The 16,375-nt window shown below is 38.1% G+C and overlaps 1 protein-coding gene across 3 annotated transcripts in view; it reads left to right on the forward strand.

Annotated features, from left to right (window-relative positions):
- The window catches only part of Serac1 (serine active site containing 1), a 63,485-nt gene extending 50,881 nt beyond the window's left edge, over positions 1–12,604 (forward strand). For 2 of the 3 annotated variants that reach the window (XM_026393826.2, XM_026393828.2), the window contains 4 exons: positions 67–164; positions 1,248–1,430; positions 9,754–9,897; positions 11,645–12,604. In XM_026393826.2, the coding sequence (XP_026249611.1) occupies positions 67–164; positions 1,248–1,430; positions 9,754–9,897; positions 11,645–11,781 (562 nt within the window). In that variant the 3' untranslated portion in view covers positions 11,782–12,604. The remainder of the gene's footprint in view (positions 1–66; positions 165–1,247; positions 1,431–9,753; positions 9,898–11,644) is intronic. The other variant, XM_026393827.2, reaches the window with a different exon arrangement.
- The last annotated feature ends 3,771 nt before the right edge of the window (positions 12,605–16,375 follow it).

Here is a 16,375-nt window from a genome sequence, read left to right on the forward strand (position 1 = left end):
AAATTAGATAGCAAGATTCAGGGGACAGAGGCCTCCTGTCATGCCTCCTGTTTTCGTTTTGTTCAGAAAGACCATTGCATTCAGAAGCAACGAACTCCTTTTGAAGCTCAGAGCTGCTGGTGTTGGGGATAGGCCAATGATTTGGATTTCACATAGCATGGGAGGTAAGGATGATTTCATCTTCACAGAGTGACCGTTGTGAGGTTGTCACCATTGCAGCTAGGCTAAATTCCTTTATCTCTCTGCTGTACTTACCAGTGGCCCCTTTCTCCCCAGGTTAATGTCTTTGGCTATGGCTTGGGGTTTTAAAATTAGCACTCTCCTTCCATGCTATTCGTTTTCCCAGAAGGTCGCAACTAGTAACAAAACATACAAGAGGGCATGGGGGTAACTACCTGAAACTTCCATGTCTTGGGAGTAAGTAAACATTACACCCAGGGATGCTGACAAGTTGGGCTTACATAGCTAGCTTTCCTGGCTTCCCAGGGGCTCCCCTTCTTCTTCCCTGCACTTCCTCACCATTACGGACTCCATCGTTGCTTTAATGTTCAGAGGTGTGCTCCTGGCCCCTGTGTCCCTGCAGCTGTGCTTTGGGGCCTAGTGCTGCTTCTCTAGTCACATGTGCACCTCCTCCCACCCACTATCCCCCATCCAGCTCTCAGTTTTCATCATCTGCCTTTCAGAGAGGAGCTTTCTGCAACCCCTGACCTAGTTTATCTGATGAAATGCTCAAAATAGCTGATCCTGAGCTGGGCTTTTTTGCTGAGAGAGAGGTCCAGATAGCCTTTGGTGTCCCTCAGAGACCCACTGCCACCAGCTTTGAGATCCCACAGCGGCTTTTCCCAAGCTCGGTGGGACCATGACTGTGTATTAGTATCTTCCTGGGTGTAGGCTGCCCTAGCAGAAGGGAGGCCAGTTGTGCAGCAGTGGGTACCCAGCTCAGACAGTGCCTCACCCACCCTCCTGTGGGACAGCGGATCCTGTGATGGGAGGATCTGTCCTGCAAAGTAGGCTCTTACCTATTTGTAGTCTGTACTACAAATTCTAGAGAATCAGGAGTATTAATATTTAAGGTATTTAAGGCCCTGTTTCTTGTACTATAGAAAATTGTTCAAACTTTCTTTTTTAGAAGCATACACCTCTCTTTTTGTATTTGTTTTGCCTCCCCTTCTTCTTCTTTCTTTAAAGAATAACAGAGGGAAGGAAAATAGCTTACACTTATGTTTTTCTTTCTTCTCTGTGGCCAGGTCTTCTTGTCAAAAAGATGCTGTTGGAAGCCTCTCAGAAGCCAGAGATGAGTCCTATTATAAGCAATACCAGAGGAATAATTTTTTACAGTGTTCCTCATCATGGATCACATTTGGCTGAATATTCTGTTAATATTCGATATCTTCTCTTTCCCTCTTTGGAAGTCAAAGAACTCAGCAAGGGTAATGCTTTCTGTTGAGCAGGAACTTGGGATTGTATTAACATGATACAGGAGGAAGGAAAAAAAAAAAAAAACAGTTTCTTCCTTGACTGTATTCTCTCATTTTATTGTTTGTATATATTGTCTTTAGGCTGTCGATGGAAAATTTTAGCTTGGACTTGATTTTTCTTTTATACCTTCTCTTTTTGTTCTTATGACATTATTTACTCAAATATAGCCATAAATTTAATATTATTATTATAAGTACTTAAATTAGAAAAATTATATAATGCTTTGCTTTAGGTATTATTCCAAATTATTAGTAAATTGCTTTTCCCCATGAATTTGGAATATCATCAACTGTTAAAGTATAAATGAACTTTTGGGATTTTTACATATGGATTATAAAGCCCTCTATTTGTTTTGATTAATAAGCACTTTTTTTTTTTTTTGTATCAGGGATTGATCTCAGGGGCACTTGGCCACTGAACCACATCCCCAGCCCTATTTTGTATCTTATTTAGAGACAGGGTCTCACTGAGTTGCTTAGAGCCTCACTTTTGCTGATGTTGGCTTTGAACTCGTGATCCTCCTGCCTCAGCCTCCTGAGCTGCTGGGATTACAGGTGTGCACCACTGTGCCTGGCAATAAGCACTTTCTTTCTGGACATAACATACCCAGAAGTGGAATTGCTGGACCATATGGTCATCAGAATTTGGACTCCCTGAATTCTACTTTAATGTGCCAGTTGTCTTTTTGTTCATATTTTATCTTTGGTCTGCTTGATTCACATTGCCTACTACACCTTCTGTTGAAATTTTACTTTTTTTTTTTTCAAACTGAGACATAATATTTGTATATATTTATGGGGTATGTTGTGGTAATTCAGTACTTGGATATAATTTATAATAATCAAATCAGTGTAATAAGCATTTCCATCTCTTCAAACATCATTTTCATGTGTGGGAAGTTTTGTAGTTTTCTAGTCATTTTTAAATGTACCATCTATGGTTTCAGTCAAGTTACCCTGCTATGCTATAGGAAAACCAGAACGAATTCCTCCTGGGTTGTGGTGCCTCTTATTGAACTGCTTTCAGCTTCTCACCCCATACCCTGTCTAGTCTCTAGAACCAAGCACTATTCCATTCTGTTCTACAATATTGACTTATTAGTTCCAGAAATGAGTGAGCACATGTAGTTTTTTTTTTTTTTTGGTGTCTTAATATAATTATTTCACTTAATATAATGATCTCACTTCTGTTTATGCTGCTACAAATAACAGGATTCCTTTATTTTTTTTTAAAAGAGAGTGAGAGAGGAGAGAGAGAGAGAGAGAGAGAGAGAGAGAGAGAGAGAGAGAATTTTTAATATTTATTTTTTAGTTCTTGGCAGACACAACATCTTTGTTGGTATGTGGTGCTGAGGATCGAACCCGGGCTGCACGCATGCCAGGCGAGCGCACTACCGCTTGAGCCACATCCCCAGCCCTGTTTTTTTATGACAAACTGCTATGCTATTTTCCATTCTTCTACTAATGGACCACCAGGTTGATTCTAGGCTTCAGCTCTTGTGGATAGTGCTGCAAGTAGACATGAGAGTACAGGTGTCTTTTTGGTATGAGTTCTTCTCCTTTGGATATATACACCTAATACTGGAATTGCTGCACCATGTGAAAGTCCTATGTTTAGTTTTTTGAGGACTCTTCATGCTGTTTTCCATAATGCCTGTGTTAATTTACATTCTTACCAACAGTAAGAGTCTCCTTTTTCTACAGCCTTGTCAACATTTGTTTTTTGTTGTTGGTGATGGCCTTTCTGGCTGGAGTGAGGTGCTCTCTCACTGTGCTTTTTTTTTTTTTTGGCGGCAGTGGTGTGTGTGTGGGGGGTGTTTACCAGGGATTGAACTCAGGGGCACTAGACCACTGGGCCACATCCCCAGCCGTATTTTGTATTTTATTTAGAGACAGGGTCACACTGAGTTGCTTAGTGCCTCACTTTTGCTGAAGCTAGCTTTGAACTCACGATCTTCCTGCCTCAGACTCCCAAGTGCTGGGATTTCAGGCTGTGGGCCACTTCTCACAGTGCCTTGATCTGTTTCCCTGATGATCATTGAAGTTGAGCATTTTTCATATGGTCTGTTGGCCATTAGTATGTCCTCTTTTGACAAGTGTCTATGTAGGTCTTTTAGCTTATTTTTAAAATGGTTTTGTTTCTTGGTGTTCAGCTTTTAAGTTCCTTACATATTCTGGATATTAATCCTTTGTTGAGTTAATAGTTTTCAAATATTTCCTCCTATTCTGTAGGTTGCCTCTGAAGTCTGTTGATTGTTTCCTTTGCTCAGAGTTTCTTAGTTTGATATACTCCCATTTGTCTTTTTTTACTTTTGTTGCCTATGCCTTTGGGGTTCTACCTAAAAAATCATTGCCTATGACTTTTTTCACAGAAATTAGAAAGAACAACCCTTAAAGTCATATGGAAGTCTTGAAGGGTTTCCCATTTCTTGTACTCATTTCATAGTTTCAGATTTCACATTTAGGTCTTTGATCCATTTTGAGTTGATTTTTGTGCATGGTGACAGAAAGGGACCTAGTTTCATTCTGTTATGTGAATAGCCAATTTTTCCAGCACCATTTACTGAAGAGACTGTCTTCTCCAGGGTGTGTTTTTGGCAGCATAAGGACATGGATTAATTTCTGGGTTCTTCATTTGGATCCATGCATCTACGTGTCTGTCTTTATGCCAGTACCATGCTGTTTTGGTTACTATAACTTTGTGGTATGTTTTTGAAGTTAGGTATTGTGATGCTTCAGCTTTTTTTGTTTTATTTTGTTTTGTTTTAGAATTGCTTTGACTATTTTGGGTCTTTCATGTTTCCATAGGACTTTTAGGATTGTTTTTTCTAATTTTTGTGAAGAAAGTTATTGGTATTTTGATGGTAATTACATTTCATCTGTAGATTGCTTTGTGTCATATGGTCATTTTAGTAATATTAGTATTTCCAAAAATGAATGTGGTATATTTTTGATTTTTTGTGTGAGTCCTCTATAATTTTTCAGTGTTTTATAATTTTCATTTTAGAAATCTTTCACTTCTTTGGTTAAATTTATTTCTGAATATTTTATTTTTTGGAGCTATTGTGAATGGAATTGCTTTCTTAATTTCTTTTTCAGCAGGTTCATTATTAGTTTATAAAAATGCTGGGGGTTTTTGTGTGTTGTAGCCTGCAATTTTACAGAATTTATTTATGAGTTTTAACAGCCTTTTGACAGATAATTTAGGTTTTTCTATGTATAAATACATGAAAAATTTTCTTCCTATTTTGTATTCTCTTTATTTCCTATTCTTGTCTAATTGCTCTTGCTAAGACTTCCAGAACTGTTAAATAACCATGGTGAAAGTGGACACCCTTGTTTTGTACTAGATCTTGGAAGGCATCTTGTCAGTTTTCCCTGTTTAGAATGACATTGACTGTAGATTTTTCATATATAGCCTTTAGTATTTTGAGGTATGTTCCTTCTATACTTAATTTTTTGTGAGTTTTTATCATGAAGGGATATTGAATCTTATGTTTTTTTAGTATCTGAAATATCATGTGATTTTTGTCCTTTGATCGGTTGATGCATTATATTTATTGATTTTCATATGTGGAAACATCCGTGAATTACTGGGATGAACCCCACTTGATCAGGGTATATGATCTTTTTGTTATACTTTCAAATTTGGTTTGCTGGTATTTTATTGAGAATTTTTACATCTGTGTTCTTCAAGGACATGGGTTTATAGTTTTCTTTTTTTGTTGTTATTGTTTTATCCATTATGGTTTCAATCTGAAATGTCCTTCAAAAGCTTATGTGTTAAAGGCTTGATCCCCAACGGTAAAGGTAAAGGCTTGATACTACAACGGTATTCACAGGTAGGGCGGTTGGGAGGTGATTGGATCATGAGAGTTTTAACTCATCAGTGGACTGATCTATTGATGGACTGGGAGGTGGTAGAAACTTAGGAGGTGGGGCCTAGTTAGAGGAAGCTAATGTGCCTTGAAGACTATATCTTGTCCCCAGGCTTCCCTCACACCCCTCAACCACAAAGATAAGCAACTATGCTCTACCACATGCTCTCACCATCATGTCCTGCATCACCACATGCCCAGAAACAATAAAGCCATGAGCCAAAATATATCTTTCTTTCTCTAAGTTGATATCCTTAGGTGTTTTGTCACAGTGATGGAAAGCTGACAGTTATCTTGTCTGGGTAATGCTAACTTCATATAAAGAGTTTGGTAGAGTGCCTTCCATTTCAGTTTTTTGAAATAGTTTAAGAACTGAAATTTGTTTTTCTTTAAATATTTTGTAGAATTCAGCAGTAAAGTCTTCAGGCTGTGGACTCTTTTTAGATGAGAAATTTTAAATTACTGCTTCAATCTCATTACTCATTTTCAGTTGGTTTGGCTCTTCTATTTCTTTTTGATTCAGTTTTGGTAGGTTGTATGGGTTTATGAATTTATCGATTTCTTTTAAGTTTTCTAAATTTTTAGCATATAATTATTCATAGTAGTTTATTATGATCCTTTATATTTTTGTGGTATCATTTGCAATGCATCTTTTTTTAATCTCTGATATTATTTGGGTCATCTCTCATTCTTTCTTGATTAGTCTAGCTAAAGTAAAAAACAATCATTTTTTGGGTTTTTTTAGTTTTGATTTTATTTATGCTCTGATATTTATTATTTCTTTCATTAATATGGGATTTAATTTGTTCTTGCTTTTCTAAGTCCTTGGGATGCATTATTAGGTTGAGATCTAATTTTTAACAATGGATGCATATTAACTGCTATAAACTTCCCTCTCAGTACTGCTGTTTTTGCTGTATCCCATAAATTTTGATGTGTTGATATTTTCTCTCCCCATAGATCTAATAATATTTGCTTTATATATTTGGTGGTCCATGTTGGGTTCTTATATATTTATAATTGTTACATCTTCTTGCTGAACCGATCCTTTTTCAATATGTAACTTTGTCTCTTTATAAAGTCTGCTTTGTCTGAGTATAGCTATTCCAGCTTTTTTTAGTTTCCATTTGCATAATACATCTTAAACACTTTACTTTTAGTCTGCATGAAGTAAGTTTTTTGTAGGCAGCATATAGTTGCATCATTTTAAAAAATTTTTATTCATTCAATATCTTTTCATTGGTGAATTTAATTCATTTATATTCAATGTTATTATTGATAGGTACAAACTTCCTCCTGCCATTTTGATAACTGTACTATTTCTTTTGTATACATTTTTTCTTTCTTACCATACTTATTTATTTTTGTGATTTGGTAGCTTTATTTCATGCAAAGGTTTGAATCTATTCTCTTTTTCTTTTATATCTTTGTTCTTCTAGTAAGTTCTGTATATTCTTTTGTCTTCATTGCTGGTGGTTATGGGATTCCCTTAAGTTATTTCTTATAGAGCTGGTCTAGTGGTGATAAATTCTCTTGTTTCTGTTATTTGGAAAATACTTCATTTTGACTTCATTTTTGAAGCATGATTGTTGCTGGGTGAAGTATTCTTGATTGGCAGGTTTTTTTAATTTTAGTATTTTGAATATCATTCTATTCTTTTGCTGCCTTAAGGTTCTGCTGAGAAATCTCCTGTAAATCTAATGAGTATTCTCTTAAATGTGATTTGACATTGTTCTATAGTTTTGAGGATTCTTGTCTTGTATTTTTGACATTTTAACTATAATATGCCTTGGTGAAGATCTATTTTATATGCCTCTAGGAGGAGTCCTTTGAGCTTCTAGTATTTGGATGTTGATATCTCTTTGAAGATTTGGAAAGTTTGGGGCCATTTCATGACATGGATTTTCAATGCCTTTCCTTTTTCCTTTAACTTCTAGAATTCTCATAATGCAAATGTTTGTTCACTTAATAGTGTCCCATAATTCTTTTAGGTCTTCTGCATTGTTCTTTTTCTTCCTTCCTTTCCTTTCCTTTTGTCTGACTGGGTTAATCCAAAAGATCAGGCCCCAGGAGCAATTATGATTGGGTGCTGAGGTTTGTAGCACTATTAGCTGCTTTTATGGAGCTGTGAACCAAGATGATATTTTCTCCAGGTCTGAGGGGAGAAGCACAAGTGTAACCAGGGCTTTTGGCACTAGCAACTATGGTCCTACGTCTGTGGTTTGTGGAGGAGACCTTTCCTAAGTCACCCAGGGCATGTGTATGTAACATTTGGCCTATGGTGCTATAATCCACATTCTTTAAGTTGGACATGGAGGAGATCTTTGCTAGGTCCTGTGAGCTAAGCACAGGTGGTGCTAGGGCTATGGCTTTGGAATCTGTGGTCCTAGAATGACATGGATAGGAATGTCTCTAGATCAGGCAGGGTAAACTCTGGTGGGAATGAGGCTTGTAGCATTAGCCACAGTCCTAAAACTGCAGAATATGAAAAAGACCTTCCCCCTGTTCCCCAGAGATAAACCTGGGTGATGCCAGTGCTTTTTCGCACCAGTGATCACATTTCCACAAGCATCAGCTAGGAAGACCTTCCTTAGTTATTGCTGGGTTCAGTGTAAGTGTTGCTGGGGATTGTAGATGCTGGTAGTGTGTTACTATGTAGGATGCAGTTTTGTGGAGCCTGTCCTCTGGAAGCTGGGACTTTGTACCAGCAGCTGCAGCCTCAAAGCTTTGGGCTGGGGAAGAGATCTTCTGTAGTTCCTGTAAGGAAAGTGTGGATGGGACTTGGGCTTGTAGCTATGAGAGATGCTGGACCTGATGCTACAAGACACTGAGGGGACTGTTTACTGCCTAGTAAAGCATGCACTGGCCCCACGCTTTGCCCCTAAGGCAAGATGGCATCTAGCTGTAGCTATAGTAGTAGCTTGGGTTCATGGGTTGGGGAAGCCCAAAGTGGGTTCCTTCATTGGAGCAGAACAATTACTCATGGACCAGCTTTAATTTCAAGACTGTAGAATTCTGCAATTAGGAGTTCTGGAGACTGGGGTGGTGGCTCAGTGATAGAGTGCTAGCTAACCTAGTGAGGCACTGGGTTCAATTCTCAGCACCACATATAAATAAATAAATTAATTAATTAATTAAAGGTCCAACAACATCTTAAAAAAGATTAAATGCAAAAAGAACAATTTTGGGCTGAGGATATAGCTCAGTTGGTAGAGTGCTTGCCTCGCATGCATAAGGCCCTGGGTTGAAGGACTGCTGGACTTTCCCACTTACCTTTCCCCGCTGTGTGGGGATATCCCCGCTTCAGGGAGGTAGAGTTTGCAATTTCCTTTGTTGTTGTCTTTTTTATTCCTGCTGTTTGGGGATCCTGTTGCTTCCTTGCTGATTTTGGAGTCTTCCCTTGATCTCCCTCCTTTGTTGATGCTTCTCTATGCAAGAGTCACACACAGGACATTATTATTTTTTTTAAATTTTTTAGTTGTAGATGGACACAATACCTTTATTTTGTTTATTTTTTTTTTTATGTGGTGCTGATGATCGAACCCAGTGCCTCACAGTGCAAGCACTCTATCACTGAGCCACAACCCCAGACCCTAAAACTTTACTTTTTTGAAGTCAAACTTTTAAAAGAACAAGTTTGTTCTTGTTCTCCAGTTCTTTATTTGTATTATCCTCTTGCTTTGTGATTCCATTATTTCTTTTTAATATATTTTTTTTAGTTGTAGATGGACACAATATCTTTATTTTTTATATATATATTTTTTTAGTTGTAGTTGGATACAGTACCTTTATTTATTTTTACGTGGTTCTGAAGATCGAACCCAGCGCCTCACATGTGCTAGGCGAGCGCTCTACCACTGAGCTGTAATCCCAGCCCTGGTTTCATTATTTTTAGAGTGTTCTTCAACATTCTTGTTTTCCATTTGACTCCATTTTGGTTTTTTTTTTTTTCCCTGTGGTTAGCTTTCCTGTCTGCTTATCTGTTCTGTGTCTTTGAGGTTGTAGGCTTCTAATATCTGGTACTTCTTAGCTTCCCTCTCATGTTTGAGGACAAGGGGCTGAGACAGGCTAAATCAGGCAGGCTTTGTTGCTGGGGGGCTGTGCATTAGTGGGGTGGGGTGCCAGCCATCACCCTGGGGGCCCTGGACTGTCCCATGCACCAAACTGCCCTAGCTACTGCTTCCTGTCAGCCAGTAATATGTTGAATCTTCCTTTGATGGTTGTCCTCTCTGTTCTTAGGGGGCTTCAGCCTTTGAATTTTACTGGCTTCTTTCCAGGAGAAAAAATAAACGTGTGTAGGATCAGAATCCTGATACCCTGTCTGTATTAGAAAGATTATTGTATTCTGAATTGGGCGAACAGAACTTGTCACAATCTTGTTCTTTATAATTCTACAGATTCTCCTGCACTTAAAACACTACAGGATGACTTTCTGGAGTTTGCTAAAGACAAAAGCTTCCAGGTGCTAAGTTTTGTAGAAACACAACCAACCTATATTGGTAGCATGATTAAACTCCATGTGGTACCCGTGGAATCAGCAGGTATTCATTTACTCTTTTTGAAACTTTCTATTAGATGCCTTGGTAGTGGTGCCAGCATTTCATTGAAAATATCATTTTTGACATCTGTATTCTCAGTTTTAGGAGATGGATTTATAAAGATCTAGAATCTAATTCTAGTGTTCTTTTTAGCCAAGGATTAAAATTTTTTTGCAAACATATAGCTTTAACATTCCCACCCCCCCTTTATTTAACTGATGAGTTGACAAAGGGTAATTGTGTTAACTCTAAATTAGGCATTGACAGAATTGTATGGCATTAAGATATAAGAATACCAGGGGCTGGGGTTGTGGCTCAGTGGCAGAGCGCTTGCCTCACACGTATGAGGCACTGGGTTCGATCCTCAGCACCACATAAAAATAAGTAAATATAAATAAAATAAAGGTATTTTGTCCATCTACAACTAAAAAAAAAAAAATATATATATATATATATATATAAAATAATACCAGGGTTTTCCATCAGCTAGATTAAAAGGGGGTATTTATTCAACCGATGGATAGCTGAATGTAGAAACCTTAAAAATATATATAGGGTTGACAGGGTGAAAGCTTTAGTATGTGGGGAATATTGAAACAGGAAATAGTCCATCAGAAAAAGATAGTATTAAACTACTGTTTTTTTATGATCCTAGCGGGGAGGGAAATGCCTAATACCTGCTACTATTGTGTTTTATGATGTCTTATTGGGTCCTAGAGGGTAGAGCTCAGATCTTACCCATTACTCTGCATCATAGATCCTCCATTTATCTCACTCCCTGAATGCTGTCCCCCCTCTGGGGCCACTTCCTAGGCTTGCTTGTCAACTTGGAACCTTTCTTGATCACTTCTGAGGGTGGCTTGGGTGCTGCCCTGGCAGTACTCAGCCATGTCATGAGCACTTTGTGGCTAGGGACAGTGTGCACCTGGTGTGCTTGCCAGATGATTTCTCAGTGTATATCATGAGTTCTATCTTTACCTCGTTATATACTAAGTAAAACGAAAAATATTTAATACTTTATAGCAATACTTTTTTATGTCAAAATAACATGCCACAGGATGAGGGGTTATTCTTTAGTTATTTAAAGAGGTCAAAGACTACCAGATGTCTTAAAAAAGAACTTTGGAAGTTGGAAGCAAAAGCAAAGCTACCACAGACCAGCTGCTTCTGGTGTCAAGCTATGTCACACTTTTGCTGCCCCCTTTTGCCATATCACCAGAAGGCTTGTTCTCCCTCCTGCCACTTGCATTTCTCCCCTCAGTGGCTGCACTGGTGTCTCACATTACTTCCATCCAGGTGGACATTGTCAGACTGAAATATCAGAAGCTTTTCCAGGTCTCTCATAGTCAAGCCTAAACTACCCTACTCATGGAGTGATCACAGGGATAGAGTGGGTCCTGTGCAAGATAGGCATTCTTTTCCCAAGGACAAAGGAGCTCATTGTGGGGGTTATGTCAATATGTGTTATTATCTAATAATAACCTATAGGAGTAGGAAGGTTTGCATCATGCTGGTACTTGGGCTCTCCTGGCTGTTAAATTAGGAAGAAGGCCAGCACACATGTGAAGACTCCATGGAAACCATTAAATTAGAAGATCTGTTTTCAAATGTGATGAGTCAAAGGTGGTTTAGTTGCTTTCAGACTCCAAGCTCCTTTATATATTGGGCCCTTAGTCACAACCAAACCATTGACCTCTTTCCGATTTGATAAGGGGGAAGCTTTTGTTTATTGACATTTTGTTTTCTTCAGATTTAGGCATTGGAGAGCTAATTCCTGTGGACGTTAACCATTTGAACATTTGTAAGCCAAAGAAAAAGGAAGCCTTTTTGTACCAACGCACTTTGCAGTTCATCCGCGAAACTTTAGCCAAAGACCTTGAAAAGTAACAGCTGTCATGCTCCATTTTTTATGTGAACACAGTTCAAGAAAGCTGCTGTTCTTTTTAAGCTCTAAGCAATCATGCAGACATTGTCATGATGGCACCAGTATGGTCTGGAGTGTGGTGCAGACATCAGAATGCAGCTGTCCACTCAAGTACTGGAAGGCTCTACACAGAAGTGGCACTCACAGGAGCAGCAGCAAGGTTGGGATCCTCTGACTTAAAGCCCTCTTGTGCCACTTTGTGGGTCACAGTGCTGGGCCTAGTGACTGGGAGTAACACTGCTGTGGCTGGAGAGGGCTGTTTCATCTGTGACTGTCCTGGCTCACCTAGGAGCCCTGGCGGGTTCTGAAGGAAGATCTGTGGATAGCTCAGCTTACCATACAAATGTTATGAGGGGAGTACCTAAAGTGGAGAGAAGAATGAAGTAGAACATGACATTTTGTTCTGGATATCTGTGCTATAAATTTTTTAAAATGTCAGTTTGGGAAACTTTTAGTTTTTAACTTCCAGTTCAATCTTGTCTAACATCAGGGTGTTAACTTTACTAGGCCTCTTATCAGTTCCTTGTTTCCATTTTCATAATGCTGAGAAAAAGCCCTTTTTAATAAAAACTCTAGCTCATAGTAATTCTTCCCAGGCTGTAGCAACCTACGCTTGTAATGTGTCCCAGGTAAGGATAAAGGGGCTAATCCATTACTGATCACAGATAAACTATTCTAAGCCGTTATATAAATAGCTCACGGTGTCAAGATTCTCAGATGCTCTTTGGCTAAATAAAGTATACCTTTCGTGTTCACTCAGAAGTAGTATTAATTGACTTTCAGCCTGTGACAAAGAGGAAGTCATGTTGATGGACTTCTTTTTCCTTTTGAATGACAGCATTAAGAAAAAAATAACCTTTTGAGCTGGACACGGTGGTGTATGCCTGTAATCCCAGCAGCTCAGGAGGCTGAGACAGAAGGATCACAAGTTCAAAACCAGCCTCAGAAAAAGGAAAGCACTAAAAAACTCAGTGAGACCGTCTCTAAATAAAATACAAAATGGACTGGGGATGTGGCTCAATAGTTGAGTGCCCCTGAGTTCAATCCATGGAACAGCTCCCCCACCCCTGCCCAAAATTAGCCTTTTGAAATGTACAGTTCTTTGGTTGTTAGTATATTCTGAGTTGTACAGCCAACTTTCTTAATTTCAGAACATTTCTGCATCCTAAAAAGAATCCCTGTCATCAGCCGTCATTTCCCACCACTTGTCCCAGTCCCGAACAGAATCATATATGTGTCTCCCTTGTTACTCTTAGCTTAATGTTTTCAAGGTTTATATGTGATATAGCATTTATCAGTATTCCTTTTTTTTTGAGCAAATATCTATATGATATGCCACATTTGTCCTTTTATTAGTTGATAGATGTCTAGGTTCTGTCCATTTTTTTCTTTTTTTTGGCTATTTTAAATAATGCTGCTGTGATCATTTTTGTACAAAGTTTTTGTGTGGATGTTTTTACTCTCTGTGTAGTAGGAATGGAATTGCTGGTCAAAACGGTAAGTCTGTGCTGAAGATTGCAAAGATGATGGACTTGTGTAGAGTGGGATCATCAAAGCTGAAAATGGAGCCCAGCATCTGAGGTAAGCTGGGGTCAGCCCTAAGCCCTGTCAACATCTGATGGTTTAATTACGCAACAATACAATGAATGACTTATCCACTTGTCTTAGTATATCGTGAAAACAACTGTAGCTAACAAAAGTAATGTGCCAATTAATGGAATGGTATGGGGAAAGGTATGTTTGGCACACTTTGTTGTTCTGTCTTGGTAGACAAAATGTAATAGAAATAACTGCTCATTAACTTAAAGTCATGGAATGAAATTCCTTTCCTTAAAAATCTTAATATAACTGTTTTAGCTATGCTTTAAAAATAAGATCTGGCAGAGATGTCCAGTGTATTACTAGGCATTTTTTATTCTGCTTATAAAAATGGAGAGACCACCTTCTACTTCTCAGGCCAGTAGGGTATGGATGGATGTTATCATACCCAGCCAAAGTGGAAAAAAAAAATGATACAGCACTTAACCCACTTAACACAGCAAAACAAAACAAGTGTATAATCATGAGTGAAAATTTGATTCTAAAAGGAAACAGGGTTACAAAACAAACTGAAAATGAAAGCACAATTAAAGAATTAATTAAAGCTCATTAAATAATAATGATGGGGAAGATGGCAGACTAAAGCAAGGGTGCAGGCTTAAATGTAGGAAGAAGGCTTCTCAGTGAGGTGGGTAACTGGAGGATCTCACTGAAATTTAATATTGAACTACACACAAAAAATTTAAGTGTTGCAAAATCAGAAAGGCTAATATAACAGAAAAGCATGAGTGGCAGCACAGTGAACACAGCAACCATGTGGCTGCTGGATAAAGGAAAAAAAGGAAGAAGCCAGGAGTGGTGGTGCATGCCTGTAATCCTAGCAGCTCAGGAGGCTGAGGAAGGAGGATTGCAAGTTCAAAGCCAGCCGTAGCAACTTAGCAAGGCCCTAAGCAACTCAGAGAGACCCCATTTCAAAATTAAAATAAAAAGGGTTGGGATATGGCTCAGTGGTTAAGTGCTCCTGGGTTCAATCCCTGGTGCCAAAAAAAAAAAAAAAAAAAAAAAAACGGGGGTAGCCTGTGGATTAGAGAGGAAGGCTAAATTTGATAGACACAGAGTCAGTGTTGGTGAATGCAAACTATTTCATGAAACTATTTCTCAAATTATTTACTGAAATTAAAAGGGAAGGAACACTTCCAAATACATTCTATGAAGCTGGTATAACCCTGATTCCCAAACCAGACAAAGACACATTCAGGAAAGTAAACGACAGACTAATATCTCTGATAAAAATAGATGCAAAAATCCTCAATAAAATACTAACAAATCACATTCAAAAACATGTTAAGAGAGGGGCTGGGGATGTGGCTCAAGCGGTAGCGTGCTCGCTTGGCATGCGTGCGGCCCGGGTTCGATCCTCAGCACCACATACCAACAAAGATGTTGTGTCCGCCGAGAACTAAAATAAATAAATAAATTCTTTCTCTCTCTCTCTCTCCCCCCTCCTTCTCTCTCTTTAAAAAAAAAAAAAACATGTTAAGAGAATACCCTATAACCATGTGGGCTTTATCCCAGGGATGCAAGGTTGTTGGTTCAAAATATGTAATTCAATAAATGTTACTCACCACTTAAATAGAATTAAGAACAAGAAACATAATCATAGACACAGAAAAGGTCTTTGATAAAATACAGCAACCATTCATGTTAAAAACACAGAAACTAGGCATAACAGGATCTTACCTCAACATTATAAAGGCCGTACATGATAAACCCAAAGCAAATATCATACTGAATGGAGAAAAACAGAATTTTCTCTAAAATCATGAACCAGACAAGGATGTCTGGTGTCACCACTTCTATTCAATATTGTCCTTGAAACTCTAGCCAGGATAATTAGGGAAGAGAAGGAAATTAAAGAAATACAGATAGGAAAAGAAGTCAAACTATCTGATTCCCAGTGACATAATACTATATCTAGAAGACCCCCAAAAATTGTACCAGTGAACTCCTAGAACTGATAAATGAATTTAGCAAAGTAGCAGGATAAAAGACTGATATTCCTAAATCAATAGCTTTTCTATACTCTAATAGCAATTCAGTTCAGAAAGAAATCAGGAAAACCATCCCCTTCACAACATCCTCAAAACCAAAACAAAAATTTTAAAAAAGAATCTAACCAAGGGAATAAAAGATCTCTATAATGGAAACTATAGAACATGGAAGAAAGAAATTGAAGAGGACCTCAGAAGATGGAAAGCCCTCCCACGTTCTTATACAGGCAGAATTAATATTGACAGAATGACCATACTGTCAAAATCAATATACAGATTCAATACAATTCCCATCAAAATACCAAAGACATTCTTCACCGAACAAGAAAAAGCAATCTTTAAATTCATTTGGAAAAATCAGAGACCCAGAATAGCCAAAGCAATTCTGAATTAGAAAAGTTGTGCAGGAGTCCTCATAATACCTAATCTCAAATTATACCACAGAGATATAGCAAGATAAAAAACATGGGAATAGAAGACACAGAGACTAAGCTGTATGCATGCAGTCTTGTGATACTTGACAAAAGTACCAAAAATGTATGTTGGAGAAAAGACAGCCTTTTCAACAAATGGTGCTTGGAAAACTGGATATCTATATGTAGACAAATTAAATATCTTTTACACTGCTCAAAAATCAAATCAAAATGCATCCAAAACTTAGGAATTAGACCAGTAAGCTTGCGACTTCTAGAATAAAACAGGGTCACACTCCACTACGTAGATGCAGGCACCGACTTCCTCAACGAGACTCCTAAAGCTCAAGAAATAAAACCAAAAATCAGTAAGTGAGATGCCATCAAATTAAAGAGCTTCTGCTCAGCAAAGGAAATGTGAAGAGTGTACCTACAGAATGGGAGAAAATCTTTGGCAGCTACTCCTCTGAGAGGGGGTTAATATCCAGAATATAGAACTACAAAACAAAACAAAAAAATCTCCAAATAACCCAATCAATAAGTGGGCAAAAGAA

The sequence above is a fragment of the Urocitellus parryii genome, chromosome 8, assembly GCF_045843805.1.
Source record: "Urocitellus parryii isolate mUroPar1 chromosome 8, mUroPar1.hap1, whole genome shotgun sequence".
NCBI lineage: Eukaryota > Metazoa > Chordata > Mammalia > Rodentia > Sciuridae > Urocitellus > Urocitellus parryii.